At 46.8% G+C, this 27,545-nt stretch overlaps 1 protein-coding gene across 1 annotated transcript in view; it reads left to right on the top strand.

Moving 5' to 3' along the window:
* Positions 1-13,282: 13,282 nt before the first annotated feature.
* LOC142584690 (chitinase-3-like protein 1) overlaps positions 13,283-27,545 on the top strand; it is a 61,772-nt gene continuing 47,509 nt past the window's right edge. Inside the window, exons 1-2 of the mRNA XM_075694885.1 lie at positions 13,283-13,318; positions 17,268-17,402. Coding sequence (XP_075551000.1) covers positions 17,297-17,402 — 106 coding nt within the window. The 5' untranslated portion in view covers positions 13,283-13,318; positions 17,268-17,296. The remainder of the gene's footprint in view (positions 13,319-17,267; positions 17,403-27,545) is intronic.

Raw genomic sequence — 27,545 nt, 5'->3', positions numbered from 1 at the left:
TCTATTCTAGCTGTAGGGTTAGATGCTTGCATACATTGGCGTTTCTTGATCAGATCTTTCGTCTCCTGCGATAGTTTGCTGGTATCCTGCCTAACGGAGTTACCACCGACTTCCATTGCACGCTCCTTAATGATGCCCACAAGATTGTCGTTCATTGCTTCAACACTAAGGTCCTCTTCCGGAGTTAAAGCCGAATACCTGTTCTGTAGCTTGATCTGGAATTCCTCTATTTTCCCTCTTACCGCTAACTCATTAATCGGCTTCTTATGTACCAGTTTCTTCCGTTCCCTCCTCAGGTCTAGGCTAATTCGAGTTCTTATCGTCCTGTGGTCACTGCAGCGCACCTTGCCGAGCACGTCCACATCTTGTATGATGCCAGGGTTAGCGCAGAGTATGAAGTCTATTTCATTTCTAGTCTCGCCGTTCGGGCTCCTCCAGGTCCACTTTCGGCTGTCCCGCTTGCGGAAGAAGGTATTCATTATCCTCATATTATTCTGTTCCGCAAACTCTACTAATTACTCTCCCCTGCTATTCCTAGTGCCTATGCCATATTCCCCCACTGCCTTGTCTCCAGCCTGCTTCTTGCCTACCTTGGCATTAAAGTCGCCCATTAGTATAGTGGATTTAGTTTTCACTCTACCCATCGCCGATTCCACGTCTTCATAGAAGCTTTCGACTTCCTGGTCATCATGACTGGATGTAGGGCCGCAGACCTGTACAATTTTTATTTTGTACCTCTTATTAAGTTTCACAACAAGACTTGCCACCCTCTCGTTAATGCTATAGAGTTCCTGTATGTTACCAGCTATATTCTTATTAATCAGGAATCCGACTCCTAGTGCTCTTCTCTCCGCTAAGCCCCGGTAGCACAGGACGTGCCCGCTTTTTAGCACTGTATAGGCTTCGTGCGGCCTCCTAACTTCACTGAGCCCTATTATATCCCATTTACTGCTCTCTAATTCCTCCAATAGCACTGCTAGACTCGCCTCACTAGATAACGTTCTAGCGTTAAACGTTGCCAGGTTCATATTCCAATGGCGGCCTACAGGAGCCAGTGATTCTTAGCACCCTCTGCTGCGTCGCAGGTCTGACCGCCGCCGTGGTCAGTTGCTTCGCAGCTGCTGGGGACTGAGGGCCGGGGTTTGATTGTTGTGTTCATATAGGAGGTTGTGGCCAAGTAGTGCACCATGGTGGCCAATCCTGCTCTGGTGAGGGAGTGCGTTACCGGTTCTGGTCACCGGGATCAGGCCACACTCCAGGCCTGTTTGGGCAATTTTATCTACACGCGGATTTTTTTTTTAATCCGGTGGAAAATTTCCGGCACCGGGATTCGAACCACGGACCTCTTGCACGCGAAGCGGGTGTTCTACCTCTACGCCACCGCTGCAGACGCAATAGAGATTATTAACAGGTGATTTGGAGATCGGTGGAAGTAGGCAAACGACAAACAACGGAGACGTCACATTAAAACACTTCGTGTTTTAATGTGACGTGCTTCTTGTGTCATCGCAAATGAGTTGTCCATCCCATACATGTGAATCCTAAGCACGATATATGATAAATGCACGCCGAAATGAAAAAAATTGCAGGGTCTCTAAAGATTTTTCTGAAGAGGTGAACGGCAAAAACGTAGTCTTCCTCTTATCATGCGGCTCTATCTCGTTGCCTCTTCATTCTCTTCTTTCTTTAAGTCATTACTGCTCACTAGTATGCATTTTTAGTCATTTGTAGTCAATTGTGGTCATTACAAGCAGTTAGGCATATTGGTCATTTCGTAGTCATTAGTAGTAATTAGAAGTTATTAGTAGTCATTTCAGTCATTACAGCTAATTGCTAGACATTTCTTGTCATTTCTAATCAGTTGTGGTCATTACAAGCTGTCGTTAGACATATTGGTCATTTCGGAGTCATTAGTAGTCATTACAAGTCACAAGTAGTCATTATTAGTCATTACTAGTCATTATTAAGCTCTACGAACTCAATTATAGCGTTATTATTCACTAACTGTTACTATCAATCATTTTTGATTTTTCAATCTGTCTTTCATCTGTCTTTATATGGCGTGATGAGACTTCGGCGGACACTCTGGCTATTAGGCCTGCTGACACAAACTTCGCCATGAGCCTAGAAAGGCTTTCGACTTAAACATGTCGCGTCGTCAGAAGCGAACTTTGTTTTTTGCGTATGGCAGTCTGTCGCAGCGAAGCGAACGCCAGTCCTATACGAGCTTCAGAAGCGATGATACGATCAGTTGCGGCAAGTTTTGTTGCCTCGTTATCGCCACCATTTGTCATGTGCTACTGCGTGGGAGCTGTCTCACGGGCTACGATGCGCGTAGTGACTGCATCACCTCAGATTCGCCCGCGCGTGCGTGTGCTTGCTGTTACGGAGCTTGTTCAAGAGATGCAAATTGTAATGTATATGTGCGATGTGGCTCAATGGCGCTAGGCGTAAAAGCAGAAAAAGTGCTGGTTTTGTTGGATGTACCGTGCTCACGGATTGAAACGCGACAGCGCGAGCGCGCGGCCGCCTGTACGTGCAGCGCCGCCCGTGGCCGCCCGTCGAAGCAAAGTGTTTGTCAGTGATTGGGACTGTGGTTCCCCTTAGTGCCAGCGGGGCGCCGCAAGCCATGCACGCTGACCACTTCACGACATAAGAGAGTTTTGGAATAGGGGCCCCAAATAAATAGCGTAGAAGCCACTGCGCATGCGCGAGACGCAAACTGCGTTAGGGTATTGCGTCGGGTACGCTATTCCACTGATTTAGCGGAAGCCCTAAACGTCCCCCAAGAGTTTTGCGTCAAGAAACATGGCGGCACCCATCGAAGCAACGGCTCTGATCTAGCACCAAACTGGGCTCAATTCATGGTAACGCGTCAAGTTCACAACCTAGAAGTGACTGCGGTTGTCGCTTTTTCTCATCTAGCGTGTTTTATGAAGATAGATCCATTAGACGCCACTGATTCCAAATTGTATTGTCGACTTCATGGCTCGTAGGCCTAAGACGGCTCAGCTTGGCTGGTGATAGTACGTAAAATTGGTTATTCAAAACTGAGCGCAACTAATTGCTTGCTGCTAATAGAATAACCTCTAAATTGTATTTAAATGCGGAAACACGAATGCGAAAATTGCTCTTGTTATCATAAAATAGTGTATTTTATTTATTTATATATAATACTTTTTTTCTTAGATGTTGTGGTGACGCTGCAAGCGCATAACGCAATCCGCAAACGCAAAGCCTTATAGGGTGTGCTCCAATTGTGGCCAGCATCGGAGACAGTCTACGTAGACTGCCCAAGAGACAGCCGAGAAAGCTTCGATGCCATGTAATGGAACGTGTTTCCAGCCGTCTGGAAGACACTTCTGTGACGTGACGCCATCTCGCGGCGACAAGAAAAAGTTGCGAAAAGCATACCATATTCCTGTATTTTGAGTCTTTGCGTATGCAAACCGACGAAAAACACGATGTAGCGTACCATAACAGCGTAGGATAGCGTGTCTACATTTTGTGTGCAGCCATCCTTCCTGTCGACTTAACCTAACGTCCTGCTCAGCCACCATTTTGTTTGAAGAGGAAGTAGCCGGCATCGTTTTGAGTTCAATGCTGTCTTTGCAAAGCTGTCTACTTTGACCTCTTCGTGAGAATTGTAACGAAACCTAACATGGCCGCTGTCCGCTTAGCCGTCTACACTCTTAGGCAAATGCGCACCCTTTGGGGTGTGTATTTGCCACACAACAATAATCGTCATCTGCCTTCCTTGCATCTCGTTTCCTGAAAACGCTGCGCTAGCTACTTTCATGACGAGAATGCTCTGTCATGCTGATAATGCGCACGTCGTTCGTCACATGGAAGTACAGGACTCGCAGCAATGTATATGTAAACTGGTTGCGAAGCTTCCATAGAAGCCCATATGTCAAGAAAATGGCGGCTTGTTGTAACCGTCGCCATCTAGGTATCGTGGGGACAACTAACAGCAAACGAAAATAAAAAAATAAGAAAAGTGACGTCACAAACGGAAATGGCTGTGACGTAAAGATGATATGCTGCTTGGCGCGAATGTTTGGATTTCTTTAGCTTCCGGCATTTCGATCGCTACACCAACAGTTATTTTTCTTTTGAGGCTGAAGCGAGCTTGCGACTCACCTCAGCGGAAATGCCAGCATGGCCTTTAACTATACGAGTTGTGTATGTCGTAATGTGAACATAATTAGGCTGTTATTGACGCCCATTGTTCCAGTAACTTTCTTAGGAAAGTGAGCAAATAACATGGAAATAAATGGCACTTCCACAGAGATTTCAAAAGGAACTTCACTTTTATTCGTCTATAATAATGCAACGAATATAATTGTCCGATCAAAAACTTTTCAATGGATGAAAAGTACTATGGCCAGCATACAGACGTAATGTATAGCAACATATGCGGATCCTTTTCACAGAATCATTCGTAATTCCTTGCGACACGATGTATTGATGTGCAACAGTTATCAGACAAGACAACATTGCCCTACATTAAAATTTAGAAAAAATTCGACTTACTAATTTTGCTGCCCGTCGGACACTGAGAGCCTGTGTTACGGAGAGTAAACGACCATAGCGCGACGTTTATTCTTGGAGCGTTCCGCATTTATCGTCACGAAGAGACAAGCGCATCGGATACCGGAGAGTAAACTTGCACGATGACAAAAAACTTTCACTCACACCTTTCGCCAATAAATACCGTGCGCTAGGTCAGGCAAAATTTGAAGTGAAGAGTACGCCACACTTTTAACAAACACACGCAAGGAATTAAAAAAAAACCTCGTACGAAACCGCCGCGTTGAAGTGAGCAACACCATTCCGCTCGACATAATAGCTTGTTTGCAGTCTTGCCAAGTCTTGCGCTGCAATCACTGGTTGGTAGGGGTTACCAAGAGCGAACTAATAAATTGTGAAATAGAAACAAACACTTAAGATTTCTTGTATTAGCACATCAAAACAATATGAAACAGCATACTTACTCGTATGACAGTACTCTAATGAAATATTTTCGAACATTTTTTTCAATAGGCTTTCTAGTTTCAGTGTTCGTCCTACCCCCCTCACCTAGTCGCGCTCCAGTTGTGCACCACTAACTGATATATTTGGCGATAGGTTTTTGGCACGCTTTTCGTTCCAAGCGTCGCGACCTATTTAGATGGACCTTGCTCGCAGCGTTAAAGGAAATGCGGACAAGAGAGATGACGATTATTGCTGTGTGGCAAGAGACGACCCACACACTCCAAACAGAAAAGCCACCCTTTCTGGGTTTATACGTTACGACCCAAACAAAAGAGTTTGCACCCTTTGCGTTGTATTTTGTCCCCAAACAATAATTGTCATCTGTCTTGTTCGCATTTCCTTTCTTTAACGCTGCGAGCAGGGTACTTCCTTGTGACGAATGGCTTGCGCGCTATGAGCTTGACAAATCATTCGCGACAGGAAAGTAGTGAGCGCCGAGTTTCAAAGAAAGGAAACGCAGGCGAGGCAGATGACGATTCTTGTTGTGGGACAAGACAATCCCCAGAGGGTGTAAACTTTTCTTAGAGTGAAGTGGTGTAATTTTGTTTGAGTGTACGAGCAGTATTGGAACATACACCTGTTCTTAAGCTCGGAACTCCTGCGTGCCCAACGCCAAAACCCGCAAAGCTCTTTGGGCCCCTATTCTAAAACTCGTGCCTGCTTGCGCGCTTTTGTTACGCGTGGTCTTCCGATGCGGCACACATGCTGTGCAGGTAAGGCACCGTCACGTTCATCTGCTTGTCTTCGCGCTCGTTCTTCTCGCCCCGAAGGAGAGCGAAGCCGAGGCGTTGCGACAACGAAGAGCAGCGGATCCCGAGCTTCGCTTGCGCCCCTCATTACAGTAGTGGAAGGGCGGTCATTGTGTTTTCATGATCTTACATTCTGAGATAAAATTTGCTATTCCTTCCTGCCGACGTTCGTTTTATCCAGATGAACGTAACTTACTCGCGCAGCATATGTTCAGCGTCGGAAGGACACGTGTGCAGACTATGTCGCGGAACCGTCGGCACATCAGCGCGCTCCAGCGCACCAGGGTTGCAGCGCTTCGCTGGTGGTGCGGATAACCACAGCCCGGTTCAGGGCCAGCTTGAAGCAATGAGCGCACGCTCAAAACGCTCCACCCTCACGATGTACCACAATGCAACGCTTTGCTTCCACAGGCGGCGCTGCATGTACCGGTGGCCGCGCGCTCGCAGTGTCGCGTTTCGAGCCGCGAGCAATGTACGTGTTCAGGATGAACCTGCGCGCGCATGTTATGCATGGAGTTCAAGTCCAAAAAACAAATGTTCGCGCCGCGTCGAAAATGGGGGACTGACAAGAGCAGCGTGTTTTTTTTTTTTAATTTAATTTTTTGTGTGACTATGTTATCTAGTCAGCTGTCTCGATGCCCTCTGTATGCAATTAGACTGAAAATCGTTCGCAAGTGTTTCAAAAGCGGCCGAAAAGCGCCAACGCCCGCTCGGCGATACGCTAGATATGCCGCCGGCAAAAACGAAGTGCGGCTTGGCCGCATAGCGTTAGTAGCTTGACAGGCGAGGTGGCGGGCGTACGCGGAACTCTGCTACCTCATACACAGCAATTCTAGGAGCTAACGGCGCCACCTCGGGCCAGCGGGGTGCACGCACCGCATTACTTTTGCTGGAGATTGCGCCGAATGGGCCGGCCGGAGCAGAAACTGCCAGCGCGCGCCATCTCAGAAGTAAATCATTTAGTTATTTTTCAGAGAGATGTCACTTTCTGCAGCAGTCCCACGGCGAATACAGCGAGTTTCACTTGGTGCGAATTTGACTGCGTTTTCGCACGTGCGAATTCGCATTTGCCGCAAATGGGCCGTCGGACTCTTCGTGCATGCGATTTTTCGACGTTAGAGATGCTGGGGCGCGATCGGAGATCATTTTTGTGAGCGCGCGTTCAGTTCCGCCGCGAGCGATTGACCTAGGCCGCGCCTCTGCCAAGAGTCGCAGGGCGCGGTCACGTTTTTGTGGACGCCAAAATAACGGCGTGCTCCTGTGAATAATTTTGAAACCAAGTACGTGGTCAGCTAGGAGCAGAACGCGACGAGAGGTGTGCATTTAGAGCAGACATGCCCTCGCTACCAAATCGACTTCGCATGTTACGTCTGGGGGTTTGGATTGGATCCAAACGGCGGCTGCGGCTATGGCATTGCACGTTCGGATCCATTGCATAGTCTCATCGTCATCATCACCAGCCTATATTACGTCCACTGCTGGACGATTACCTGTCCCTTGCCATCTCCAATTACACTGTGCTGCACCAACTGATTCGTACTTACGCCTACGAATTTCCTAATTTCACAACCCCACCCAGTTTCCGCCGCCTTCTACTGCGCTTTCCTTCTCTTGGGACCCATTCTGTAACTAATATTCCACCTGTTATCTCTCTTATGCATTACATGGCCTGCCCAGCTTTATATTTTTCTCTTAACGTTATTTAATATATCGGCTATCGCTACTCGCTCTTGCTCCACAGTTGCTCTCTTCCTGTCTCTTAGTATTACGCCTAAAAAATTTGTTACATCGCTTGTTGCGTGGTCTTTAACTTGTTCTCTAGTTTCTTTGTTAAACTCCAATCTCTACCTCATATGTTAGCACTGGTAGAATGCTCTGATTTCACACCTTTCTTTTCAATAACGGCGCTTCACTTCCAGTCAGGTTCTGGCAATATCTACCGTATGCACTGCTACCCATTTTTATTCTTCTGTAAATTTCCTACTCATGATCAGGGTCCTTTCTGACTAAGACCTACGTAAACGTAGTCGTTCACAAACTCTAACTGGCGATCTTGAACTTGTGGGTGAAGAAAAACGAGACGGACGTTTGTGCCTGGTGTACGCGAATTATATTTTAACGGAGCCCGCTCAAACAGGCGGGAGCGGGAGCACGCGCCACTGAGCTTCGATTTTGCAACCGCCGATTCCGCTGCTTGCGCACCGTAGGCGTGGTGGTCGCGTTGTTATCGTCTTTTCTTTTTCTGATAGGATCATTGTGGCACGTAGTAGTGCGCAGTAGGGCCCCCCTACTAGCGAGGAAGCCGTGAACTAGACGAATGCCGACGAGCGGATGGTGGTGGTGCGAAACGTACGCGACGAGCAGGACTGGCCTGGTCTGGAGTGAGTGTGGCAGCAGAAGTGGTTAAAGCGTCCGAGTCCAAGTAGGCAGACTTCAGACAGTCGACGGAGACCATATCTTTCTGGCCGTTGATGAGCTATAGAAAGTGTCTAGGTGCACGCTGAGTACATTGAACGGATCATCATACGGGGGCTGTAAAGGAGGACGCACAGCGTCGTGGCGCACTAAGACGTGCATGCAGTTCGCAATGGCTGGGTCGACGTATACACGTCGCGAAGAACGTCGACGTCGGGGAGGAAAGATCGATCAAATAACGCTGCGTAGACGGCAGGCGCAGACGGAAACGTCAGCAGGTACGGTGAGCGAGTCGTCGAACAATTCACCAGGGACACAAAGACTGGTTCCAAACGTAAGCACGGCGGCGCTGGAGGAAGACTCACTGCTAAGAGCGATGCGGATGTCAAGCATAACGAGAGGAAGATGCTTGATCCATGGTGAAGGAAAAGTCGAAGCCATGAGTGAAGCCTTCATTTGGTGATGAAAACGTTCGATCATCCCATTGAATATCGGGTGATAAGAGGTAGTCTTGATGTGATTCACACCCAAGAGGCCAGAGAGATTGGCGAACAATGTTGATTCCAATTGACGGCCACGGTCTGTCGTAATCGTGGAAGGGACATCGTAGCGGCTACTTCAGAGTGTGATGTGTGCTCGAGCTATCGACTCCGCCGTTATGTCCCGAAGGGGCATCGCTTCAGGCCATCTGGTGAACCTGTCAATGCAGGTTAACAGGTAGTGATGGTTTCCGCAGGGAGGAAGGGGGCCAACAATATCGACGTGCAGATGGCTGAAGCGAGCGTCTGCGGACGGGAATGTGCAAAGAGGAGTCGCAATGTGGCGATGCACTTGAGACTGTTGGCAGTCTAAGGCCAGTGGCATGACCAGTGACGAACGGCTACGTTGATACTTGGGAAGAAAGGGGATTATCCGAGGTGCCCGATTTTTATTAGTCATATCGTAAGAAGCCAACCAACACTGACACCAAGGACATGCGAAGGTTGTGGGATCGTTCCCCACCTGCGGCAAGTTGCTTTTTCATCCACTTCATGTCCATTAATTTATCGTTGCTTTTCTCCATTTTTAAGCACAAGTAATTTCCACTGCGTTTGGTGTCAGTGTTTGTTGGCTTCTTATAAAACGTTGGTACTTGGTCACACATAATGAGAAGTGACGAGTCGATGTCTTCCGCGAATGCCAGGATGAGCGAAAGAATGGAGAGCAGCAAAGATGGTCCGACCGCATGGGCAAGAACCGTAGGGATGAGGACATCCGGTCGACGTATCACAAATGAGGGTCACGTCACAGTGAGGAAGCAAGATATCTGCAAACACAAGAGAAGTACCGCTCGTGCGTAGCAGCTGGAGCTCGGCCTTGACACTGGGCAGCAGCCATGGCCGTGAAGTCGATGACCGGTCGGGCGTGGTCCGTTGCATGGATCGTGGTACGATAAATTGTGTCGGAAACGGCGCTGTATTTTCCGCTGACATGATGATTGTCGCTGGTGTATTCAGAAATAGAGGCGAGCTGTCTGATTTCGCGGGGAGCGTAGGAGGTACGGCTGGACGCTGGGGTGGAACTCAGTGGTTTATGATCGGTAAAGGCATGGAAGGAGCGTCCCTCGAGAAAATATCAGAAGTGCTTCAAAGCCAAATATATGGCGAGCAGCTCTCGGCCGAGCGTGCTTTATCGGTGCTCAGAAGAAAGATTATTGGAAAATGAGGCGATGGGCTGCCAAGCACCAGCAACGAACTGCTGCATGACTGCACCAACAGCGGTGTCCGATGCACCAACCAAGACAGATTTTGGGGCGTCGCATTTGGGGTGGACAAGGAACGTCGCACCGGCAATGGCTTCTTTGGTGCCTTTCAACGCGCAGTCACCGATGTCGCTTTCGGACACAGGAGTAATCGGTGCCTTGAGGCCGGAGAGAACGTCGTGGAGAGGCTGCAGCATATTGGCGCCGCAAAGAATGAAGCGCCGCTAATAGTAGGCGAGGCCAAGAACTTCGCGCAGTTGCCTGGTGACGGATGGCTGGAGAAACTCACGGATGTCTGCGACGCGGGTCGGGCGTGGACGAACGCCATGTGCGTTAAAGCGATGGCTGAGGAAATTCAACTCCGTAACGCCGAACTCGCTCCTCGTACTGTTAAGATCAAACTTGGTGAGTCTTGCGTGCACTTGACGTAGATGGAGCTTGCGAGATTCGGCGGTGGTTCTGTACACGAGAATGTTGTCAAGATAGGAAATTCTGCACGTCAAGCCTAGTAATAACTCGTCAACGAAACGTAGAACAGTATTGGCCTCATTCCGAAGACCGAAAGGCATGCGCAGATATTCGAGTAGGCCGAAGGGTGTTAGAATGGCGGTCTTAGGAATATGTCAGGGTTCTAGAGGAATCTGGTGGTAGGCTTTCACCAGGTCGACTTTGCTGTAAATGGTACAGTCGTGCAGTGCCGACGTAAAATCATGAATGTGAGGTATGACGTACCGGTCCTGGACATTGGCTATATTGAGACCACAGTAATCGCCGCAGGAGCACCAGTCAACAGTCTTCTTGGGCACCATATGGAGTGGCGGGGCCCAAACACTGGAGTAGGGACGAATAAAGCCGAGGTCAAGCATATTTTCAAATTCCTCTATGACGGTAGCTAGACGATCAGGCGCGAGACGACGAGCCCGAGCAAACACAGGGGGGCCAGTTGTGACGATATGATGTGTCACGATATGAGCTGCCGAGAACTGAAAGCAGGGGGGGGGAGGGTCGGAATGCGTCCAGAATCTCGGCAAGGACTGCTGACCAAGAGTTGGGAACGACCATGTGCGCTTGAAGAAGCCACAGCGGTGGAGCGCGACTGGAAACGCCTTCGATGGTCAACCTTGTCTCGGAGTCCAACATGCGGTGGTGCCGCACGTTGACGACTACTTCGCAGTGCTAAAGAAAGTCGGCTCCGATGATGACCTGGCTCACGGCCGCGATGCCAACGGTGTAGGAAGGACGCAGATCTCAGCGACAGTGTTGAGATAGCGCACTTCGGTGACACGGTCCGTGACGTGGAAAATGTGACCTGGGGCTTGGAACAGCGGTCAACGTCAGTGTTCGGCTTAACCAATTTCCGCGTATGAGCAGGCAGCGAGGCGTAACAGGAGGAGGAAAACGGCGTCCAGAATGACCGGGGCTAGGGCGCCGAGGGCGTGACGAAGAACGCGGCCGGCGTGTTCGCATGGCAGCGACCTCAGTCGTCAGTCACTCTACTTGCCGTGTGAGCCCCCCATTAGCTTTGAGGAGACGCGCACAGCTGTAGCGAGCGGCTGCGCCGTGGGGCGGAGGGCCAGGAGGGCGAAGAACTGCAGCCCCGAAGGAAAACCGGCATACATAATCTTGTCGGCGAACTGAGCCAGAGATTCCAGCCCCCGGATCCTTTGTTCCCTTGCCAGGCTATCTTTCTCTTCTGCATATTGATCTTCAACCTCACTCTGTAAGGTCCTCAATCAGTTCTTTCAATTCGTTCCCAGTGTTGCTGAACAGAACAATGTCATCTGCTAAATTAACGTTGCTGAGATAATTGCCGTTGGTCTTCGCTCCTAGCGCTTCCAAGTTTAATAGCTTGAATACTTCTTCCAAGCATGCAGTGAATAGCATTGGAAAGATTGTGCCTCGTTGCCTTAGCCCTTTCTTTGTAGCTAGCATTCTACGTTTCTTATGGAGAATCATGGTAGCTGTGGAATTTTTGTAGATATTTTCTTAAGTATTCAGTTATGCCTTCTGTACTCCTTGATTACGTAATGGCTCTATGAAGGCTGGTATCTCTACTGAATTAACGCTCTTTTTTATAATCAGTTAAAGCCATATAGAGAGATTGTACTCTGCAGCTTTCTAGATTATTTGATTGATGAAATAGATGTGATCCATTGTAGAGTATCTCTTTTTGAAGTCAGCCTTTTCTCGGTTGACTGAACTCTAATGTTGCCCTTATTCTATTGCAAAGTCGTCAATATTTTATACAATATGAAATTAGGATAATGGGCCCATAATTTTTCAATTCTTTAACGTCTGCCTATTTGTGGATTAGTATAACGTTGGCTTTCTTCCACTTTAATTCAAGGAAATGGCACTTGCAATGGGAGTTTCGGTTGTTGCGTTGCCGTTGGTCGAGAAGGAAGCAGCGCGGTTGGAGGAGCGAAATGTGTTTGAAGAGATAGTAGAAAGCAAATTCCGGCGCCGCTTTCGTTCGTCGAAACGAAAAGTTTCTTGGTTATGTGGCCATCTCGACCCCAATAGTCGTGTGCAGCGAGCCTGTGGGATGTTGTGGTTGTTTATTGAAAACAGCCCCACTGTTCTCCTCCTTTTTTATTTTTTCGCTGTGCGCGACACCATCTGGGATCCCGTAAAGAAACTGATATTTATAAATTGTTTTATTCATGCTTATTACTATTTGAGAATGTGTTTAGGCTTGAGGAGAAAAAATACATTTTATATAAAATTATTATTCATTAGCTGCAGATAAACATTTTGTCTTGTTGTACCTTGTCTTCAAGCAGATGACAATTGACGCAAATAAGCTTCCGGTGAGTTCACCACTGACCGAGTGGCTGCTCTCTCCCTCCTATTCTAAAAAAATTGGCGGCCTGCCCAGTTTGTGACGCTGCAGCAACTGAACGAACGCTGTTTCGAACACCTCCAATCGTGCCCTTGAACTTATCTGCGAAAACGCACAAGCGGCAAGTATAAGGAAACAGTCACATGGTGCATCGTATACACGTCATTGTGGGCTGCCTACTTGACTTTCGTTTTGATAAAGTAACGTATATAAGCACAAACAACTGCCGGGAAACCAAATCCTGAGTTGTTTTGCTTTGTTTTCACTTAAGCGCACTGACGCCAGGAGTAATTCAGTCCGCTGCTAGGTGCTCGCAAATGAGAAAGTCGCAGCCACCGCGCTCGCTGCATGTGAAACGGCAATGCGCATTCCGCGTAAATGGAGCTGCAACAAACGCAATGTAACGTCGCCCCATGTGAAACAGTTTTAAGACGCTACAAATGTTACCATGCACGTCAACTGAGAAGTATAAAAGTGGTATTTTATACTTTTCAGTTCCCCAGGGCCGATCCTTCCGGAGACACAGAAGTTCTGGTAAGTTATTCTGGTGCTTTCCAAGCACGTTCCTTTGGGCGAATTCGAAAACGGCAAACAAATTCTAATTTAGTAGGAGTTTGCGAATGTACAAATAAATACGTATACTATTTGCACTACATACTTGTGTTTACGGCTGCTGCAATTGTCATCAGCACCACGAAGTAGTGGACTGCCTTACGTCAGCTGTAAGGATTTCGCGACGACACCACAGCTATATTACCTCACATATATGTTATTTCTCACAACTATATTAACAGGTTTGGAGCTCAAACACTTCGATATATTTCATATAGCATACAGAATATCAGCGAATAGCGTAAATTGAGGCATTGTGACCTAGAATTTGTGCAAGAACTATAGACGGCCGGAGGAGGCCAGACTGACGTAGAATATAGATTTAATTCGAGCTTCAGCAAATATAGGACACAGGTAACTCAGCTAGATGTTTAAATAAATGTTTCAGAGAACACAGCGCTCACGCGGAGACAACTCCAAGGACGGTTCTCTTCTTACTCATTACGACACATGTGAATGTCAGCCAAAATCTCACGAAGCTGATGTAATAGGCTAGAATAAAGAAAAGCTACTAAGAAAGATAACTTAAGCTGAAATTCTTGACAGATTGGGCACACAAATAGTCAGTTTGCAATCTATTGGATTTACGGGAAAACAAGCCCAATGCAGCAATATTGCTTTGAGAAACATTTGTCTTGGCAAAGACAAGTCCCCAGGTCGAAACATAGGCTCCTGCCTGACACATACTTTGTTCGAACGTTGTTGGTATATAGGAGATATACCGTATGCATAGTGATCTGGCAACCCTGGCGGTGTCTACCATCTTCGAGACGGCTTAATTGCGAGGCTGCTGTAAAATGTGAGGTTCGCACTTGTGCAGCTATTGAGGAATATAAAATTTAAAGACCACCTTAATTATCGAGCGATTAATGAAAAGCGAACCTCTGTGCTGGTGGGAAACAACGAAGAGATTCCAACAGGTTTTTGTGCTCTCGGATATCTATCCAGATGGTATTCAGAAGAAGCGCACTGCTTTGAAAACAAATTTGTGAGACAAGGGTAGGTGGTGTTCCATCTTGGTAAAAAGAAAGCCTCCTCAGAGCCTTTCTTCCAGAGATGTGCACTGCAAACTTGAGATAAGTGCCCAAAAATTACTCAATTGTTCTAAAATGTTCGCGTCAATTCTTAAGATCAACCGTGTATTCCAATAGATTGCCCCTGTTTTGTTGCCCTGGAAGAAAGAGAAAAGCAAAGCTCTGAGGTATCAAATACGCTGTGCCGAATTCATTAAAGGATCCCTGAAACGGTTTGGACAAATTTTGTAAACGGGTAGGGTACCACTAAACTTAATCATTCGCACCACAATTTGTGTGAAACATCTCATATTAGGAGAGCTACGGAAGATTACAAGCTACCTTCCTCCACAGTCATGCATTTTCTCCTCAACTCGTTCGCCGAGTGATCGGGGCTAAGCTCCGCCTTCACTGACTCTGCGTCATGATGGTATGTCGTGTCGTCGACTTCCGGTTATCTAGGAGCGAGCGCGCGAAGCCTCTCCAAACCCTCCGCCAGCTGCTAGGCGGTCGACCCCAAGCGAGAGCTATCGAAGCAGCGTGCGTTGCGAGCATTCTGTCGCAGCGCCGAACATGTCTGGTATTCCGGTAACCACAGGCGAGCTGGGCATTTCGACGGAACGGTGGAGGCATAAACTCAAGCTGATAAAGAACTTTAGCGTAGACGTACGTGAGCTCCCTGATCGGTCTTTACGGTCGAGACACTCGTTGGCGCAGAGCTTAACCAGCAAACAAAGAGCTAATATTGTTGTAACCAAGTGTAAAACCTCTTAAACATTTGCAAAAACAACGCGTTGACGATTGCACTCCTGCGAAAATATTACACCAGCAGCAAGAATACATTTCGTTATTGCTACTGTGTGTGGTTTATCTCTGTGCCAACAAGTGCATGCACCATGCAGACCATTCACATGGTCTGCACTGTGTCTGCCAGGCCCTGTTCCCTCGCGCTTGCGTTTACCCTAATACCAGACTCGCCAAACGCTATTGCGTTATTAACCTTCGGGTGTAAATCCTGTAAATCCTGTAAATCCTGGCGTCGATCGGTTAGCGGCAGTCCGATGCGCTGCAGCCAGTCCGCATGTCTGCTGCCTTGCAGATGGACACGATGTCAGAGCTTTACATATTGCCAGTCGCTATGTTTCCAGTCACTAATGCAACAAAGTCGAATCATAGTGCCCGAGAAAAGACTGAGACCGACTATGACCGCGGAGATCTCTTCAAAATGGAGCACGTAGTAACACAAGCAGACTACGCTTGCTGTGTGCCGGAAGTGCTTAAGTGTAGTGAAACATTGTTAGTCTGCATTCGCTTTGTTATTTTCTTTTTATAAAACATATTAACTAAGGTTCGAACTATTACGAACATCATTTCTTCACGATAGAGGTGGAAAACATCATTTCTTCACGATAGAGGTAGAAAAATTATTGATGACGCGCCCTGGGCAGCCAATCAGATAGCTCGCCATACTGAAGTCAATTGGGTGATTTACGTCATATCGGTAGGGGCGGCTGAAAATTCCGCCCAGCAGTGTGCTGCGATCGGCAGCAATGCACATTTTTCAAACCTTATAATAAATTACACGCTTTACTCGGAGCACTAAGATGCATCAAATAATAATCAGAAGGACCTACTCTAACGCTTCAGTACGTTTGTACAAAATCGTAAAAGTCGTTTCAGGGTCCCTTTAATAAAAGCTTTTTGCACGCAGCCATTGAGAACTATGGTTGCTCTGTTCGCATTGTGTTCTCGGGCCGAGAACGCGAGGTGAATTTTTGGGAGTGTGCGCAAGCGTGTCCTGTGAGAATTGAGGTCTAACGAGATCTACACGCTGAACGTCTGAACCGGGTGCTGTGCTGTGAGCAGTTTCGTTTTGCCCTGGGTAAGATGGCTGACGACGTTTTGCGGCAATAGATGCCCCTTCACCTTTTGAACGTCTCGTATGAAAAGTGTGATAGTACAAGCCCTAAATTCAGAGAAACCCGTAATCTTTATATACAACATGCCCATATCCCAATGATAACTTTATTCAAATACTGCTCCTACAATTACACAGACGCAACAATTAAATTTTGTGCTTGGCCACTCTAAGATTAGTGTTAACTAATGGTGAATATTAGCCGCGTAAAGCTTAGTCTGTTTCAAAGAGACCTAACAAACTTCAGGTGCAAGTGCTGTAGCACAATTTCCTGACCCCGAGATAGATAGGTACATGTATTAGAAAGTACCTCAACGGCAGCTAAAAGATATGGCTTGAAGGTACCAGTGAGTCTGTACCGACAGAAACCAAGAAATACAATACTACATAGAAACATGAGAATGATTCACAGAAAGATTCACAGAAGAGACTTGAAATATGCAACAAGTTCACCAACCAAGGGATATTTCTGAAGCCAACAGATATTCCTCCGAAGATGAGGCACTTGTCTTCGTCAGGGCCGTACAAACACGGTTCCCTTAAAGAAGTAAATTAGGATATTTTACGGGCAAAATTCACGATCTGATTATTAGGCGCGCCTTAGTGGTGGACTCCGCTAAATTGGACCACCTGGAGTTCATTAACGACCACTTCGAGAAAAGCACACGGCTGCCATCGAAATGCGGCTGCCGTGACTGGGATTCGCTTCCACGATCTCGTGCTTAGCAGCGCAACACCATAGCTACAAACGAACCACGGCGGATAGTCTCCTTGTCGAAGCATTCGATCCAGACATCTCTTGTTCGACTGCTGTTGAATTTCATGAGTGAATACCCTAGCGGCATTTCCGTGTGAAAAAAGCAACGTGAGCAAGCTGCTCTCTCATGTTCTGTATTTGTAAGAAATCGAATGGTTTTCTTTCTATTGGACCATCCTCAAGCAAGAGAACTGGTGTGTATTGTCACGGAGATGACGACACAACAGGACCAGTACCCGACCGGATACTGCACACACCTTGTCTACTCAGATGTGGTCTACGATCCCAAGCACCGAAAGTTCCTGGCCACTAAAAACGGTGAATATGCCTTTCCGAAAGTTACTATGATTCACGTTATACGCATTGCATTTGGCCCTAGGTCTGCATGGTGAAGATAGGTCAGTACCGGCCCGTATTTGTTTTTTTACACCGCCGTTCTGCACACTTTGTTAGTCGGCGTGGGTCTGTTTTACGTGGTTTGCACCATGAATATACAGTAGCGAACCAAGATTGAAGAGGAGTGGGTCGATTTTTCCTCGAATTATAACTATATCGCATTAATGATATGGCAAATATAAAAAAAGAACTTGGTAAGTTTCTGTGTATTTAAAGGAATGGTTGTTCATCATATGCATTTATTGTGCGGACAAAATTTTCCACAAAAGACGCTGAGTGCCTAAAACTTGAAATACCACAATTATCTTATATCTGTAAGGTTCGCTCTGCAAGGGATACCCAAAGATGCGACTGTTATTCCATCTTCTCATGCCACTTTTCCGCGGGAAATGTCTTGCAAGGCCTTCTTAAGTTTATCACAAGTTATATAAGGAGCATCCGTATCCTTTTCATCACTACCTTCAATTACAAGGTGGCGTGGCTGCTCTCGGTACTGTACATGTCAGTATAAAATTCGTCTTCTTTTTTTACCGCATTATCAAAATTGCTGATGTGATTACTCTGATTTTTTTCACTGCATACATCTCGCTTTGTCCTACGCCAAGAGAATATGGAATAACAGTCGGTTTAACCAAACGCGGATGAGATAATATGCTTGAAATGCTTACTGCCCTCTATACATGATGCTTCACGACTTGAGCGCATGAGAGATCTATAGTAAGGGTGACTTTATACTACTGAAGAATTATAGGTACATTAGCTTGGTTTCAGTATTGTATAACATCTTCACCACAATTTTCAATAGAAGCAGGGCAACACTTGACTTCAATTAATCAAAAGAACAGGCTTGCTTCAGGAAAGAATATCTTACAATGGGTCACATACATATCGTCATTCATAGTAATTAAGAAATATACGAGTACACTCAACCTCTCTATATGACTTTCATAGTATATGAAAAGACATCTGATTAAGCAGAGATACCAGCAGTCATGACCGCGTTGGTTGATCAAGGATTACAGGAGGCCTACGTAAATGTTATAGGGAAAATGTACAAAGAATTCACAGCTACATTGCTTCGTCACAAGAAAAGTAGAAAGTTACCTATAAACAAAAAGGTCAGGCGAGGAGTCGGAATCTCTCCAATGCTATTCGCTGCATGCTTCGAAGAAGTGTTCCAGCTATGAGACTGGGAGGGCTTTTGAGTGAGGATCAACATGAATATATCAGCAACCTTTGGTTCAGATGATATTGTCCAGTTCAACAACACTTGAATTAATTACAACAAATGATTGAGGACCTTAGGCGAGAAAGTGTAACAGTGGGGTGAAGACTTCTATGCAGAAGGCGAAGGTTGTGTCCAGCGAGAGCCTGGCAAGAGAACGAAAATTCATGATCGCCAGTCAGCCTCTACAGGAGTGTGTTCATCTAGGTCAATTACTGACGGGGGACCGTGATCATGAGAAGTAAATCTACAAAAGAAGAAAAGTGGATAGGAGTGCATGCGGAAGGCATTACCAAATACTGGCTTTGAGCTTACCATGGTCGTTGAAAAAAAACTGTAGAATCATTCCATTCTAACGGTGCTACCATATGAGGCAAAAACTTCAGGTTTAACAAAGAAGCTTGAGAACAAGTTAAGAAACGCGGGAAAAGCGGTGGCACGAAAACTGTTAGGTGTAACGTTAAGAGAAAGCAACAGAGCGGTGTGGACTAGTGAGCAATGAACATTGCTGATGTTCTTGTTGACATTAAAGAAAGGATCTGAGTAGGCCATATAATGCGTTGGGTAGGTAAACAACCAGTGGACCAAGAATGGGTACCAGGAGAAGGGAAGCGCAATTGAAAAGGACAGAAAATCGGGTGGTCGATGAAATTAGCAAAATTGAAGTTGCAAGCTAGTATCAGCTAGCTCAAGACAGGGGTAATTGAAATCACTGGCAGCTGTTTTTGTTCTGCAGTGGGCATCAAAATCGGCCGATTATGTTAATAAAAGATACGACTAGATTGTGTACAATTTGAACTGCAGTTATTGGGTTTGTCAAACGTTTTTGAGCTGTTTGTTGTAACATTAAAGAAAGGAAGCTAACCGGCTGAGCTAAGCCACACAAAAATGAAGCCTTCAGACGAAACATTGTTTGAACTTTGTACTGTTAACTCCAAATTATTAGCCGTTGGTTGTCAGTTGCCCATTCTTTAGTGTGATATAAAACTTGGGAATTGGATGTGCATTAAATAATAAGAAGAAAAAGCACCTATCATGCTTTGGCTAGCTTCTCCATGTTGTAACTTAGATTGCTTGTCCAGGGCTTTTAAAGTTGCGCAAGGATATTTCCTGCGCTACGCTAGTACTGACGGTCTGTTTGAGCCTTAGTTTTCGCTTGGGCAACATCAGATCATTGTCCCACAGGCCGTGAAGCATAGGACAGCTATGCGTTGTGCGTAAGTGTGCTGCTAAATCCCATAATGTGAAAGACAAAAACACGAGGGTGCCTCGTCTACTTGAAATGTTTTGACAATTTTCTTTGTATAAATAAAGCCTGTGAAATGGCGTTTTCTTGCCATATAAAGACGTGTCCAATCGATGTACACAATGCTTACGTAAACCGTGTGCATTGTGTTTACGAAGGTCCAATACAGATTTTTCATGATCGCGTGGGACTACACTGCACAATTCTACCTTTTCAGGCAAACTACTCGCAAAGGTAAATGCTACGTCACGAAAAATTATGTCCAGACCCGATGCTCATTTTCTTGTAACTATTTAGTTAGTGCGGATAATGATATTGCGAAATTGAAGCTGAAATGCATGATGAAGACATATGCACTTAGCAGAAATCACAAATACAACACTACATTCAATATATTTGTCCTCAAAGCATATTACAAGATAATTTTGTTGCGGTTAGGCTTCCCAAAAACCCCCCTCCAACTTGCATACCAATGAATTTCTTACCAAATATTAGAGCTAATTTACTTCAAAGTGGGCCAAGCTTACTATTGGGGGCGAGGACTTACGGTGTCGCCATCTGTAGGAAGCGACTCCCTTGCGTAGTGTGAGGGATCACGCGGCGCGCTCCTCATAGGTTTCACTTACGGCGCTCAGTAAAAACACCACGCGGCAGCCCTCCTGGACATTTCTGTACGTACTTTCAAAGCGAGGAAAGTTTTTTTTACTGTCAAAATGATAATGTTGGGCAAACTGAAAGCACAGAATCGTTTACAGACGCTATATCTTCACCGAATACGTACAGTGAACGCCACTGCGCGTGATCGCCGTGATGGAGTCTCCCGAACTGGCTTCTTGCATGAAAGGTATAGGCAAACGCTGAGAGAAAACTATGTGAAATATGATCTTTAGTGGTCTGTCTGTATACCCAAATGGAGCACAACAGAATGAAGCCTCAATGCAGCGATCGCACGGTTCCGCAGCGACCGACTGCGCGTCTGCATGCATGCCCGCGCACAATGTTTCGCTTTCGCTGCGAGTGCGTTTTCGCACAGTGTCGTGAGCTTTAGGCCGCAAAATAAGAGCATATAACAGTACACAAGCAAACCCTATTGTGTGGATGCTGTCAGAGCTGTTAAAAAATAATTTCATTAGAGGATTCGATGCCTACGGCGACGTATGTGCTGTCACGTCGATTCAATTTATTTTTTAATTCTTCGGCGTTTCAATATTATTTCTCAAGATGCTTTGCACTGTATGTCTATCGGTACTCTCAGCGTGCTATTTCCCGCTGCTTCTGTTTCGTAATTCAGTGCGTTAATTCATAACACAAACATGAACATGTGCCGTGTCTCTTTTTAATGTGCTTCTTGCCGCTCTGTTTTTATTCCTGTGAACTTGCCAGTATCTAGCATCAACAAGTTCATAGACCATACCATGGTCACTTTAGCCGGGCAGCGAGCGCAGGCGAGCGTCTCGGGGCGCGTTTTCTGCTAATCACCGAACATCGCAGTCCCACCGCCATAGAAGAAACCTTCCTCGCGTTGTGCCTGCTACATACCCGAGTTGTAGCCGATGGCTATTTGCCGGTTCTGAGCTTCGCGAGCCAAGCTTCACGCTGCTTCTTGTCCTGCGGCTACGTGCGAATGTATGGCTGAAACCGGGCTCCGTGGAGTACGTCCAGCCCTGTGGCACCGAGCATTAGCCTACCATGCTGCACGCCTCCAAAGGCAGCAACTACCTATTATAGTGATTTCAAATATTGTCAAGGAGACACCAAAGCGTGGGAAAGCCTCACCACTTAATCAGAACCGCAGCGCAGGTGGCACTTAAAAGAACTTTCACTCTCAGCTCGCTTCGGCGCTTCCGAAGCAGCCGACACGGCCGCTGTGTCCACGTGATCCCTCATGCCACGTCACGCGGATGGTGGCGCCAGCTTTTCCAGTGGTGAAGCTCTGTGAAGCCCAATTGCCACTAAACAGACACGACTTTAATTTTGCTTCTCTTGAATTTCGCATTTATAACCTGTGGTCAGAATGTGATTTAAAATTACTTTTTAAGATTGAAATTTATGATGCAGGTAATTCTCGGCTCCTTCAGGAATCCATATGAAAATTCAGAACATAGATATCCAGCAAAGAAACTTCCGAACTTAAAATTTCGATAAAGTTTTTTTGGACTAGAAAAATAAACAAATCGATAACATAAATATCTAGATGCGCGCGCATAAGTATTGTTGTAATGACGAAGGTTTATCTTTTGGTGCGCAACGTTTTCTATAAACATTCGAGAAAAAAAGAAAGGCGCACACAGCAGTCACTTTTTCAATCCCTCAACTTAAGTTTTCTAACCATTCCCTGTTTACGTTCAAAGGAAATAAAAAGCCTTCAGTTCAATTTAATTGAAAGGCAACCATTAGCCGCCTACCTCCCAATCATTGTCGCGTAATCTGGTAATGAACTACCCAGCACTTCTGAAAAGCATTTGGCAATCTTCAAATGTACCGTGCCCCTTCCTGGAAGCTGCGAAAACGCTCTACGCAAATCAATTATTTTGTCGCGTTTGCTGAGCACACAATATAAAATATGCATCGTATTCTATCAAAGCTGCCGACGTTGTTGGTGTTAAGCGCCACTGTGGACTTCGTTTGATGGTTTGGCCTGCCAAACAGATTGCCCCAGCAGCTTGCTGCTTTAATATGGTGCGCTACAAGTTTAGCGTGATTCAATGCGTACTCGTGCATTGAGGCAACCTACGTATGTTGAGGGTGCCCCCGATCCCCCCCCCTCGTCACGCCCCCCCCCCCTCCCAGGGAGGGTGGGGAAACGCTTTAAAGGTACTGATACGGCCGCGAGAAGCGTCGCTGTGATTCTCGTGCCTACACTTCGCTAGGGCGCGATGGGGGCCGTCTTCGCTGGGGGGCGGTCTTCTTTCGCGCGTTCTCTTCCAAGCACATACCCTAGATATACATTTCCTGTGTCAGTGATTATTATCAAAACCTTTGCATAATGTGTTCCTAGAGAGCCGAAAATTAAACTTGGGTGCGTTGTGAAAATTGAAGGAGGCTGCACACAACACTGGTGGCAATTTATTCGTGTTTTTTTCTTTCGCGGTAACGTTTGTCGTTGAGCGCTCTGTCTTCGTTGGAAGTCCCGTGTAAGGGAAACCATATTTGGGCTACTTGTTGCTATAGCAACAACATATTTAGGTTGGGGTTTCATGACACGCAAGATAACTACGCGTTGGCCGTATGATACGTTTGTTCCTGTGCGACATCGCAAAAATGTCCAATTAGTATGATGTACACTCAAAACGTCGCTGTTTCCCCTACGTATATACATCTCGTTTCCTCGAACACATTACATACTGGCAGAGGCCAAGGGTGTTATAAGGTAAAGCTACTCCATACTTTTCTATTCCGATTCTGTAATCAGCCCTCTGCGATTGGTCGAAAACGTTTGGACTACCCCCACTTCGCCTGTCTATCACGCGACGTCACGAAATCCGTGATAGCTCCCCATCTGATATAACGCGTATGCACTGATTATGCATCTTTGGAACAAACAAAAACAAATCTCGGCGATTGGTCGAAAACGTTTGGACTACCCCCACTTCGCCTGTCTATCACGCGACGTCACGAAATCCGTGATAGCTCCCCATCTGATATAACGCGTATGCACTGATTATGCATCTTTGGAACAAACAAAAACAAATAGTTAGTTCTTATTCGACGCCTTTTAGCCATTAGCCCTCGGGTGTTGGTCAAAAGTTTTCGGGTGGCACCCACTTGACCTGCCTGTCACGCGACGTCACAAAACAGTGAAAACTGACTACGTCGAAGTGATATATACGCGTTAAAGAACAAAACATGCCGAACAAAACTGAATTTTTTTTCTGAGTAGCTGCAGGCTGCCCCGTTCCGAAAGGAATAAAAGATCGCTGCCGCCGATCGCTCAGGCACTGGCTACTCGCACCTGCCGGAGAGTGTTTTTTTTTTTTTTTACGTACAATAAACCTTTTTGCGTGGTCGTGTAACGTTTTCAAGTGCTTTCGCCACTTTTACGACCTCGCTAAGCCCACTTTTCTTTGCTGAGAATCCTTTTTAGCGGCATTCCTACCCTTCCGTTGCATGCCGCCGCGATCTTGGACCAGCCACCTCAAGACAATAAAGGGAAAGCGCACCAATCGCAGACGCCGGCACAACCCTCTTCATCCGGTTATCGATTTTCAGTGCATTGGCCTACCCCATTGATTCCCTCTCCCCTTGAGCGTGCTCCTCGCTTCTTGTCAGCCAATTAAATAAGACAAGGCGCTCACTGCAGGCAATGTTATTTGTTTTTAAAGCAAACAAAAGTGTCATCCTATAAGCGAGGAGAGCGTTCCATTAGTTGGTTCAGACAACCCTGCTGGTCACCGCCCGATGCTTACGTCAGCGGTTACGCAAATTGGACGTCAGGAGATTAGAATAAAAACATGGGTGCTATGCAGGATGCGCCGAGTTTCTCGTTCACCCGAGTTTTACCCGAGTTTGCTCGACGGCAGTCAGTGAACGGAGATAGCGCGAAACGCGCCGAAGGTGCAGGCAAAAAAATATGTAGACATAAAGCCGCGTATGACAACATGAGCGCACCCTGCGCGGCACGCTGCTTCCACGTTTCAAGCACAGAAGGCTGCACAACGAAACGCGTCAGCGCCGCGTATTGTTATCAACGGATTATCGCAACTTAGCGATTCCGTCACTGTCGCGCTGTCTGTCTGCACACTTGCCGTGAGCCGCTTGCCACGCCTTTCCCGGGCGCGTCAAGGGCGTGCCTCATCTTTCGGGCGCTATCTTTCTTTCCTTCATCGAATGCGAACAGGGTACATGCGGCGCATTCTTGCACCTACACTTTCACTCAAAAGAATACGTTAAAATACAACAAATAAAATAACGAACATTTTTATTTCTCTAAGTATCTGTTTTTCGTTTTCAACACTAGAAATTTGTGATGACAAACGGAGATCGAGCAAATTATTAAATTTTGCACTTCTTGCCGCGAGTGGCTACAGTGAGGCGAAAGCTTAGAAGCGGTACATTGAAGCGTGTCGCACGCACGAGGGCGTTCATACGGTGATAAGTCGCGTAGGGGCGCTGCAGAGCTATTCTCAATAATGTCGGTCATGATCCATGGAGGGTCATGGTCACTCTTTCTCTATTAGGGGAATAAAAACGCAGCGCCGCGGTACGGCTGTTCATCGCAGGCGCTTCACTAGGCCATTAAGGCCCCCCGCTTTATCAACTAGAGACTATACAACGGCTGTCGCTGGGAAATGGCGGTATGTTATTTTAGAGTGCGAAGTGACGCAGTTCAGTGAAAATGTACCGGTTTATCGTTATGCGCGAAGCCTCTGCGGTACATTGCGAAAAGTGCGTGCTTCCCCAGCGACACAATTCATCGCTTGTCATCGCTTGCCCAGTGAAGGTGCCTCTGAGCGCATGTACGCAGTATATGAGTGTGTTGTGCAGTCGAAGGTGCTTGCGGATTACCTCTGCTGGAGCCAGCAGCGGTCGCAGATGGATATCGTAACGACACCGCAGCACTCGCATTTGGCAGGTGAGGGCTCTTGTGTGCAGTTATGAAATCAGATTTCGAACGGAGAGAGCTGTTGGAACTGTTGCATGCGCAGTGCTTGTGATGAAGAAATGCCATTGCACTGGGTCTAGAAGAGCGAGCGATTCTCGGATGCTGATCGTGTTTACGACGCTGTGGCTCCGTTTCATCACCGATGACAGAGCAGCCATCTCAAACGACGGCTGCGATACGCACTCCTCAGCATCGTCGTCCCCCTCGTCGCATCGCCGCCTTGTGAGCAGCTACAGTGACGTGCCGATAATTATTTACTGTGCGCTACGCGCCACAATGCAGGCAATGAAACCGTGTTGTGCGGCCATCTCAGCCCGAGAAGATGTACGCATAAGCCAGCGACAGTCAACGCTTTGTTTTTGATAGTGGTGCTCAGTACATCACCGATGACAGTGCATTGTGCGCGTTTTATGTCGGCGGTCAAGATTGTTGATGCCTCTCAGCTCGACACCGCGTCGCTCTTGCCGGAAGATAAGTTGGGCGTGGCCCAACTGTAGTGGGTGCGCGCACAAGAGTTACATGCCTCGCGCGGGGCGTGACCTCTGGTTTTGATTGACAGGCGAACTCGTGCTAAACTCGTACATCGCGAAACCCCCTCCGAGTTCAACTCGAAAACATGGCGGCGGCAGCAGCAGCCTGTTTCATTGCATCCAGCGGCAGCAAGCGTCAGTATGACCGTCCGGACCCGTTCACCTACATGACCGACGGGGAGTTTCAGCGTCATTTTCGCCTGTCGAAGACATCAGTGCGCTGGCTGTGTGACGAGCTAGGCGAAGACTCTCGTCTGCGGAGACAGCGTGGCGGGCTTCATTCGCTCACCGTCGTAGAGTAAGTCATCTGTGCGCTCCGTTTCTACGAGACTGGGAGTTTTCAGAGAAGCGTCGGCGCCGAGCGTTACATTGGACGCCATCAAACTACTGTTAGCCAATGTGTCAGAGATGTGTCTGACGCGCTTATCGATGCGGCAGTGCGTAAGCGGTGGCTAGCTTTCCAGAATACTGCGGCTGAGCGGGCATATATAAAAGAATGCTTCCTACTTCCTGGGAACATTACGAACATAGTCGGGTGTGTCGACGGAACGTACGTAGGAATTAAGGCGCCTTCAATGTCAGCGTTACTGTGATTAACATTGAAGCAATGTTTAGACACGCCATATTGCCAAATTTGTCACTTCTGTGTAGCCGACTGAAATTTTGTGTTAGCGACATCTCACATGCGGCTGCTTATGATACTGATTTCGCTGGTTGATGACTTTTTGCCGATTGTTCTACTTGTCTGTCAGGGTGCCTTCCAAATGGCTCACTTTCTTGGGAAAGAGGTTAATTAAGTATAAATAGATAAATGGATATGACAAATTGTGTGAAGTAACCTATGAATCCTAATCTCATAAAGAACTTGGGGTTCTTTATTGTGAAGTTACTTAGTATGCACAATGCTGAATTTTGGTCATGCGTAATCTATCGGCCGCACTATGAAACAGCGAGGCATTGCACAATTTGTTGCAGCGCGAGATGTGGATGTTGCGCCAAGACGGTTGTACCTGTGCATATGTGGCGAAATGAAAATGCATTGAGAATCTTAGTGTGTTGGCTTGCATGAAGAAAATACTTCAGATTGTTTGCTCTGTTCACCGTCGATGCATGTGCCAGAGGTTCAGTGTATCTTCTTCTTTCGGGGGGGGCGGCGTTATTCTGGATGGATAAATTGTATATTTTCGTCTCATAATGGGGCTCTGATTCTTAAGCAGTAGAATAATGCACATCCAATGCTCTGCAGAACTCTCTGTACGTGAAGATGTCATGAACCACCAAGGCAAAATTACATATCGGGAGAAATGGGGTGCAGATGCCAATGAAAAGTGGGTCTTCAACCCACCATGATAAAAATAAAAATTGCAGAGCAAATAGATCATTTGTACAGCTTTAGAGCAATGATTACACAAAACGTGATATGCTCAAACGAGTAAACGCTTGCCGCAATGCCAAAGTACGC

The sequence above is a fragment of the Dermacentor variabilis genome, chromosome 6, assembly GCF_050947875.1.
Source record: "Dermacentor variabilis isolate Ectoservices chromosome 6, ASM5094787v1, whole genome shotgun sequence".
Taxonomy (NCBI): domain Eukaryota; kingdom Metazoa; phylum Arthropoda; class Arachnida; order Ixodida; family Ixodidae; genus Dermacentor; species Dermacentor variabilis.
This window is presented reverse-complemented; position numbering and strand designations above follow the sequence as displayed.